This window comes from Henckelia pumila, chromosome 4 (assembly GCF_033568475.1).
Source record: "Henckelia pumila isolate YLH828 chromosome 4, ASM3356847v2, whole genome shotgun sequence".
In the NCBI taxonomy this organism is placed as follows: Eukaryota; Viridiplantae; Streptophyta; class Magnoliopsida; order Lamiales; family Gesneriaceae; genus Henckelia; species Henckelia pumila.
The window spans coordinates 28,498,157-28,507,555 of record NC_133123.1 but is presented as its reverse complement, the minus strand read 5'-3'; the positions used below and the strand labels follow the sequence as shown (position 1 = coordinate 28,507,555).

Below are 9,399 nucleotides of genomic sequence, written 5' to 3'. Positions count from 1 at the left end.
TATTGACTATTTTTCAGAAATTATTGGGGCATTATTTCGAATTTCCAGATTATTTAAATTGGAATTTTTGAAGTTTAGAGTTATTTAAATCACTGTTTGGATATCTAGATGTGCTAGAATTCATATATATAAATTTCAGAATTTTTGGGAATTTTCTGGAAAAAATTCAGATTATTATACTTTTGGTATTTCGACTTTTAGAGTCGTAAATTCGATATTTGGTTATTGATAGGATGTTTTAATATTAAAATCTAAATTTTAGGATTTATGAGCAATTTTTCTGGAATTACAGATTCTGAAAATTTGGGATTGGAATATCCGAGAAATACTTGAGATATTTCTGTGGTAATTAAGTGTCGGTTGAGGTACGTATGAGCTGTTTATATTACGACGTCTATAATGACATGTAATGATATTAAATATTTTGTAATGAGTGATAATGTGTTTTATGTGCTTACGTGGATTATATGATTGCATTCACTCATTTATAAGTTTACATAGCACGTTGAGCCTTGACTCCTTTGATTACTATTGATATTGATCTCTTGAGATGTATTGAGTCATCATGGAGCGAGTGACATTATTTTAGTGCACTCCTGAGATAGTATGAGGCACGGACAGGTAGCTCCTGTCGCCCTCTGATGCTACGTACGACACTCCTGATGACAGCATGAGGCTGGACGGGTCGCTCCTGTCACCCTCCGATGCTACGTGTATGGATTAGCAGTGATGATTCGAGGTCTGCTGCGTTCCTGGCACGGGTGGCCACTGAGTTTATTGTGATACGATTATTTGGACTCCTTTTGGTATTCCTTATTTCATTGATACCTGTCACGCATTACATTGCATTTCATTGCATTGTACTTGATTTTATTCATGTCAGTTATATTTGTCGTAATTTTTATAGTTCGTCGTACTGGGGTCCGACCCCTGTTTTCTTTTTATGCTGTGGTTGTTTGTGATTCCATAGCAGGTTATCCAGGGGGATTTGACGCATCTGGTGGAGCGTCATCTAGTGGTACCCAGTGAGGCGAGCGTGGAGTTGAGTTCCCAGATATATATGTATATATATCATTTCAGCGAGTTTTATATTTGCCGGGGTGATGCCCTGTGTATCTGTATAAATAGTTTTGGACTTTGTTTTGAATTGTTATTTGTATGATCGAGCCTTGCCGGCTCTGCATGTGTTTAGTCCTGGCCAGTGCGGCTATAGGTGTGTAAATTGGAGTTGTGACTCTATTTTCGAGTATATATTGTTGGTTGTGTTGTACAAGTTTTTGGGATGTCCTATTTACGAATAGGTCATGCCGAAATTTCTGTAGGCCCAAACGCAAATTTTTAACTCGTTTTCGCTGTTTACATTAATTAATCCTGGTTGTTTGATCATTAAATATTAAATCAGGACACGGGCCCTTTCATTTGGTATCAGAGCATATACTGGGATATGCTCGAATTAGAGTCTAGGACACTCGAGTTTAGACACTAACAAAATGGTTGCGTATGTGTGTGACTACTTGTTCTTACGTGACTTACTTGTGGTGCTTATTTTTGAACGTATTTGTTAGAACCAGTAGTTCTTGGCTTTAGAATTAGTTTATGAAGTCTCTTAGAACTCTGAATTTCTATCATCGTTTTCTATTCGTTAAGATATTTTTGCCTGTGTATTTAAATCCTTGTGTCTTGTAGAATGGCACCAGGAGGAAGAGGTAGAAAAGGGAAGGAAGTTGTCGAAGAGTCTGCAGCGATAAATGTTAGAAATCTTGATGATATTGTCAGGGGAAGACGTGGTCGACCAGCTGTTCAGCCTCCGAAAGATGTGGAATTAGAGGTGGAACAACAACCACGGGTAAATCCTGACAAAGGAAAAGCGATTCAGGCTGAGGCTGATCCAGTAACCCAATTGACTGAGAAAATGGGAGGAATACGATTAATAATTTCTCAATTTCAGGAGTTGCGTCCGCAAAAGTTCTTTGGCAATGAAGGAAGTGAGAAAGCTACTAGTTGGTTGAAAAGTCTCAACAATATGTTTAATGGATTAGAATATCCTGATGACATTCGACTGAAGTTAGTTCCTTTTCAGCTGAAAGACCGAGCGCAACTGTGGTGGGAAACGACAGCAGAAACACTTTCTGATTCTGGTGAAAAGATCACATGGGAAGTATTTTGTAAGCAGTTTGCACAAGAATATGCACCACCATCATACTATTCTGCTAAAGAAGATGAATTTAATCTGTTGGTGCAAGGCAATAAATCTGTTGCTGAATATGCTTCTCAGTTCTCTGCTCTTCTGCCTTATGTCCCACATGTTGCAAAGAATGATCGGTCAAAGCTTTCACATTTTCTGAAAGGGCTTACACGAACGATCCATACTTTGGTGACTACTGGAACTCCATCTACTTATATGAAAGCAGTAGAAAAGGCCAAGAAAATTGAAGCAAGTCTACTAAGGAGTGAACCACAATCAATCCCAGCATCTGTTCCTCAAGGAGCTGGAAGCAGTTCACAGACACCAATGGGTTTACCTTCATATCAGCCTATTCAATCTTCTCAGCAAGCGAAAAGGCCTTGGTTTAAAGCTAGAGGGAAGCCATTTAAAAAGAAACCACAGTCTAGTTCCTCCAGTTCCAGTGGTAGTCGTGGTGGAAGTTCAGTTGGATCATCTGGGAGAGTGTACTGTGACAGATGTGGTGGTAATCATTTGAGTGCACATTGTACAGGATTTCCAGGAACTTGTTATACTTGTGGGCAGGCTGGACATTCGTCTCGAGTATGTCCAAATGCTGGAAGACAGCAATTTCAGCCACAACAGTTTGGCCAGTTTCCTGGACGACCATCATTCAGGCCATATGCTCCTGTACCACAGTTTGCTCCTACACAGCCTTATATTCCAGTACAGTCCACTCAGCAGCCTAGATATCCATCTTCTCAGAGTCAGCAGCGTTTTCCAGGTCCACAGCAGGCTCAAGTCCATGCTATGACTCAGGATCAGGCACAAGATGCACCTGGGGGAGTTATTGCAGGTATTTGTTATATTTTTGAGTATCCTGCACGTATCTTGATAGACACAGGAGCATCTCATTCATTTTTATCTGTTACATTTGCTGATGAGCATGAGATTGCTTTTACTCCGTTATTGGATACTGTGTCTGTTGCTACTCCTGCTGGTGTTTTCTTGATGTCTAATGAGATAGTGTTGAATTGTGTGATTAGATTTGAGGATAAGATCATGATAACTAATTTAATCAAACTAGCTATGTCTGATTTTGACTGTATCTTGGGTATGGATACACTGATGAATTATAGAGCTACGGTTGATTGTTTTCATGGCATTGTGAGATTTAGACCGTATTATGGCAATAAGTGGAATTTTTATGGTAGTGATTCACAATCTCGCATTCCATTAGTATCGGCAATGGAAATGTTTAGATTATTGTCGATAGGAAATGAAGGATTTATGATTTATGCTCTAGATGCGACGAAGGAAGAAAAATTGAAAGTTTCAGATATTCCTGTCGTTAAGGATTTTTCTGATGTATTTCCTGATGAGATTCCGGGTTTTCCGCCTCAAAGAGAAATAGATCTTAGCATTGAATTAATGCCAGGGACAAGTCCTATTTTTCGAGCCCCATATCGATTAGCTCCAGCAGAATTGAAAGAACTCAAGATGCAATTGCAAGATTTGCTGGAAAAAGGTTATATTAGACCAAGTGTATCACCTTGGGGTGCTCCAGTCTTGTTTGTGAAGAAGAAAGACGGAACGATGAGAATGTGCATCGATTATCGGCAATTGAATCAGGCTACTGTGAAGAATAAGTATCCTTTGCCACGAATTGATGACTTGTTTGATCAGTTGCAGGGTACATCTGTATATTCTAAAATTGATCTTCGTTCCGGATATCATCAACTTCGAGTTCGAGAGGAAGATGTTTCCAAGACAGCATTTCGAACGCGTTACGGACATTATGAATTTTTAGTTGTGCCTTTCGGGTTGACTAATGCTCCAGCAGTTTTTATGGATTTAATGAATCGTGTGTTTCGGGAATTCATAGATCGATTTGTTATCGTTTTCATTGATGACATTTTGATTTATTCTAAGTCAAGGAAGGATCATAAAGAACATTTAACATTAGTTCTTCAGACACTCAGAACATCACAATTATATGCTAAGTTTTCGAAGTGTGAATTTTGGCTGGACAGAGTATTATTTCTAGGACATGTGATATCAGCACAAGGAGTATCTGTCGATCCTAGTAAAATTGAAGCTGTTCTTAATTGGTCTCGACCAACCAATGTCTCTGAGATTCGTAGTTTTTTGGGTTTGGCTGGATATTATAGGCGTTTCATCAAGGGATTTTCTGAAATAGCTAGGCCTATGACTATATTAACGCAAAAAGATCGACGTTTTGTGTGGACTGGGGAATGTGAAGCTAGTTTTCAGACTTTGAAAGAGAAATTGACTACGGCTCCAGTACTAGCATTACCTTCAGGCTCAGGTGGGTTTGTTATCTGTACAGATGCTTCTTTGAATGGAATGGGTTGTGTTTTGATGCAAAATGGACGCGTGATTGCGTATGCATCACGTCAATTGAAATCACATGAGACTCGTTATCCAGTTCATGATTTAGAATTGGCTGCCATTGTGCATGCATTGAAACTATGGCGTCATTATCTGTACGGTGAGCAGTTTGTGATTTATTCCGATCATAAGAGTCTGAAATATTTATTCACACAGTCTGATTTGAATATGAGACAACGTCGATGGTTGGAACTGCTTAAGGATTTTGACTGTGATATTCAATACCAGCCAGGAAACGTGAATCAAGTTGCAGATGCTTTGAGCAGAAAAGTTCATACTAAGATGTTGGCATCTTTAACTATTTCTAAAGTTCATGAGCATTTGAGAACTTCAGGATGGACTTATCGAGCTAAAGGTAATCATTTCATAGTTTCATCTATACAAGTTGAACCACGAATAATTTCGAAAATCAAAGAAGCACAAAAGACTGATCCATATATTCATCATTTGAAAGAATTAACTCCAGCTGGTCAGTCAGGGAAATTTCTTGTTGCTTCTGATGGATGTTTGCGTTATAATGGTAGACTTGTGGTTCCGAATTTGATAGATTTGAAAGACGATATACTACGAGAAGCTCATTGTAGTCGACATAGTGTACATCCTGGAATTAGAAAGATGTATCATATCTTGAAAGCCCATTATTGGTGGGAAGGTATGAAGAATGATATTTCTGATTTTGTGGCTAAGTGTTTGACGTGTCAACAAGTTAAGGCTGAAAGAATGAGACCAGGTGGTATGTTACTTAGTCTTGAAGTACCACAGTGGAATTGGGAACACATTACTATGGATTTCGTGACACACCTACCTCGATCTAATCGTGGTTGTGATGCCATTTGGGTTATTGTGGATAGATTGTCTAAATCTGCCCATTTTATTCCATATGATCGTACGTGGACATATACGAAAATGGCAAAAATGTACATTGATCAGATAGTGCGATTGCATGGTGTGCCAGTTACTATAGTATCAGACCGTGATCCCAGATTTACTTCTAAGTTTTGGTCTAGTTTGCAATCATCTTTAGGTTCTAAATTGGCCATGAGTACTGCCTATCATCCACAGACAGATGGTCAATCTGAAAGAACTATTCAGACACTTGAAGATTTATTACGAGCTGTTGTGATGGATTTTAGTGGCGGTTGGCAAGAATCTTTAGCTTTGGTGGAATTCTCTTACAATAATAGTTATCATGTATCTATCGGGATGGCACCATTTGAAGCCTTGTATGGCAGAAAATGTAGATCTCCGATATGTTGGGAAGAAGTAGGAGAACGACAGTTGTCAGGACCAGAGTTTATTCAAGAGATGAAAGAAAAAGTTGACCTAATCAGGAAAAGAATGAAAGCAGCCCAGGATCGTCAAGCCAGCTATGCTAATAACAGACGTAGACCTTTAGAATTTCAGGTTGGCGATTTTGTTTTCTTAAAAGTATCACCATTTCGTGGTACTATGAGATTTGGGCGTAAAGGGAAATTAGCTCCTCGTTATATCGGTCCATACGAGATTGTTGAGAAGATTGGTATTTTAGCGTATCGTTTGAACTTGCCGCAGAGTTTGTCTGCGATACATGATGTATTTCACGTATCTATGCTGCGGAAGTATGAACCAGATCCTTCTCATATCTTGAGGGCTGATGATGTGGAGTTGGATAGTTCCCTTAGCTATGTTGAGTATCCAGTGCAGATTCTTGATCGTAAAGAAAAGCAACTGAGGAACAAGACGATTCCTTTGGTTATGGTAGAATGGAGTAGACATGGAAGAGAAGAAGCTACATGGGAATTGGAGTCTCGAATGCGTCAAGAATGGCCTCATTTGTTTGACAATGTTATGAATTATGCCTTGTACTCTGATTTCCCTATGTACTATCAGTGGTAGAGGTTTAACCACTTTGTATATAAGTTTGATGTGTGTTTAATTTCGAGGACGAAATCTTCTTTTTAGAAGGGGAGAAATGTAAGGACCCGAATTAATTAATTTGTGTGTTAAAAATATGTATTTATAAATATCGGTTTATAGACGATATTAAAATGCATATTTTATTTATAGAGCACACATGAGTTGAAATAACTCAAACCGGGTCAAGTTATAACCCCGAATGAATAAAATATGACACACATTAAATCAATGTATATCTCATAAAATGGATATATATACAATATATTATATATTCTCGTTTCTCTCTCCTCAAAAAACAAACGTTTCCGTCATCCCCGTCTCCTCTGTTTGAATTTTTCCAATTTTTCCTATCGCTTCAAATCTCCGTATCTCCTTCGTTTTTGGCCGGATTTCAAAAGTAAATATAGTTCTGGAATCCTCTCGACGAGAGCTATCTTTTGGTATCCATATTTCATATTTTTATTGACATTTCCGAAAACCCGTCGCACCAGCTGCCGCCGTTCGCCGCCGCCGATCGTCGCCGGAGTTTAGGGGTAGGTTGTGTTAGTTGTTTAACCCTTTAATTCCAAGCTTTGAGGTATAATTTTGAATCTAGGGTTTTGAATTTTGGGTATTTCGATTCAATTGACATCCGATAATTGATATTTGATTTATTATTGGTTGTAGGTATTATACCGGACTCGATTGGAGGTATTGACTATTTTTCAGAAATTATTGGGGCATTATTTCGAATTTCCAGATTATTTAAATTGGAATTTTTGAAGTTTAGAGTTATTTAAATCACTGTTTGGATATCTAGATGTGCTAGAATTCATATATATAAATTTCAGAATTTTTGGGAATTTTCTGGAAAAAATTCAGATTATTATACTTTTGGTATTTCGACTTTTAGAGTCGTAAATTCGATATTTGGTTATTGATAGGATGTTTTAATATTAAAATCTAAATTTTAGGATTTATGAGCAATTTTTCTGGAATTACAGATTCTGAAAATTTGGGATTGGAATATCCGAGAAATACTTGAGATATTTCTGTGGTAATTAAGTGTCGGTTGAGGTACGTATGAGCTGTTTATATTACGACGTCTATAATGACATGTAATGATATTAAATATTTTGTAATGAGTGATAATGTGTTTTATGTGCTTACGTGGATTATATGATTGCATTCACTCATTTATAAGTTTACATAGCACGTTGAGCCTTGACTCCTTTGATTACTATTGATATTGATCTCTTGAGATGTATTGAGTCATCATGGAGCGAGTGACATTATTTTAGTGCACTCCTGAGATAGTATGAGGCACGGACAGGTAGCTCCTGTCGCCCTCTGATGCTACGTACGACACTCCTGATGACAGCATGAGGCTGGACGGGTCGCTCCTGTCACCCTCCGATGCTACGTGTATGGATTAGCAGTGATGATTCGAGGTCTGCTGCGTTCCTGGCACGGGTGGCCACTGAGTTTATTGTGATACGATTATTTGGACTCCTTTTGGTATTCCTTATTTCATTGATACCTGTCACGCATTACATTGCATTTCATTGCATTGTACTTGATTTTATTCATGTCAGTTATATTTGTCGTAATTTTTATAGTTCGTCGTACTGGGGTCCGACCCCTGTTTTCTTTTTATGCTGTGGTTGTTTGTGATTCCATAGCAGGTTATCCAGGGGGATTTGACGCATCTGGTGGAGCGTCATCTAGTGGTACCCAGTGAGGCGAGCGTGGAGTTGAGTTCCCAGATATATATGTATATATATCATTTCAGCGAGTTTTATATTTGCCGGGGTGATGCCCTGTGTATCTGTATAAATAGTTTTGGACTTTGTTTTGAATTGTTATTTGTATGATCGAGCCTTGCCGGCTCTGCATGTGTTTAGTCCTGGCCAGTGCGGCTATAGGTGTGTAAATTGGAGTTGTGACTCTATTTTCGAGTATATATTGTTGGTTGTGTTGTACAAGTTTTTGGGATGTCCTATTTACGAATAGGTCATGCCGAAATTTCTGTAGGCCCAAACGCAAATTTTTAACTCGTTTTCGCTGTTTACATTAATTAATCCTGGTTGTTTGATCATTAAATATTAAATCAGGACACGGGCCCTTTCAGAATGAGTCCTATTTCTACATGGGATGAGATGAAGAAAGCTATGCGGACACGTTTTGCTCCTAATGAGAAGAAAAGTGGAGTTTCCAAACGTGAACATCAAGGTACATCTAAACTTTTAAATTCTAGTACCTTTGATATTGCATGCTTATGTGGTCATAGAAAAGATAAGCATGATATGAGCCAATGTTTTAAGGAGGCTATGATGAAAGTGGCGGATTCTCGTGTAGAGATTGAATCTAATGTTGTAGTGGAGGTTGAGTCAAAAGTTGAAGTTAAGTCAAGAATTAAGGATGAAACTTCCTTGATTATTGATGAGGGTGTTGAAATTTGTGCGGTGGAAGGTGAATGGCTTGATGAAAACTCTTCTATTGTACATGGTGTGGTTGATAGTGGTATTAGTGTTGAATCTAAATGTGAAGTGGTAGGTGAGTTTGTATGTGTTGAGGAGTCATCTAATGTTCTTGTGATAGATAAGAGTCCTATTGATGTTCAAAGTGAGACTAGTACTTTGTTGGATGAGTCTTGTAATTTTGCTATTCAATTGAGTCTAAAAGAATTTTTTGAGGATCAATTGGAAGTTGAAAATTTGTGTGATATGGCTGAAAAAAAGAGTGATAAAAAAAGTGAGATTATGCTATAAATTATGCTATAAATTTGAGAAAGTGTTAGCTATGAATTATGCTTTAAGTTCAAATCTTGATGTTAAGTCTCTTGAGTTTGTGCATACTACAAGAGTTGGTTATTTGGTTTATGTTGATATGTGCGAGTATTGCAAGAATTGCAGCGACCCAGCCCGGATCCACTATCTAATCAGAGT

At 38.1% G+C, this 9,399-nt stretch overlaps 1 protein-coding gene across 1 annotated transcript; it reads left to right on the top strand.

Moving 5' to 3' along the window:
- Positions 1 to 384: 384 nt before the first annotated feature.
- LOC140860740 (uncharacterized) lies at positions 385 to 4,599 on the top strand. The gene is made up of 3 exons (XM_073263744.1): positions 385 to 1,041; positions 1,687 to 4,176; positions 4,515 to 4,599. The coding sequence occupies exons 2-3, from the start codon at positions 1,688 to 1,690 to the stop codon at positions 4,597 to 4,599; spliced, it is 2,574 nt and encodes an 857-aa protein (XP_073119845.1). The 5' UTR covers positions 385 to 1,041; position 1,687.
- The last annotated feature ends 4,800 nt before the right edge of the window (positions 4,600 to 9,399 follow it).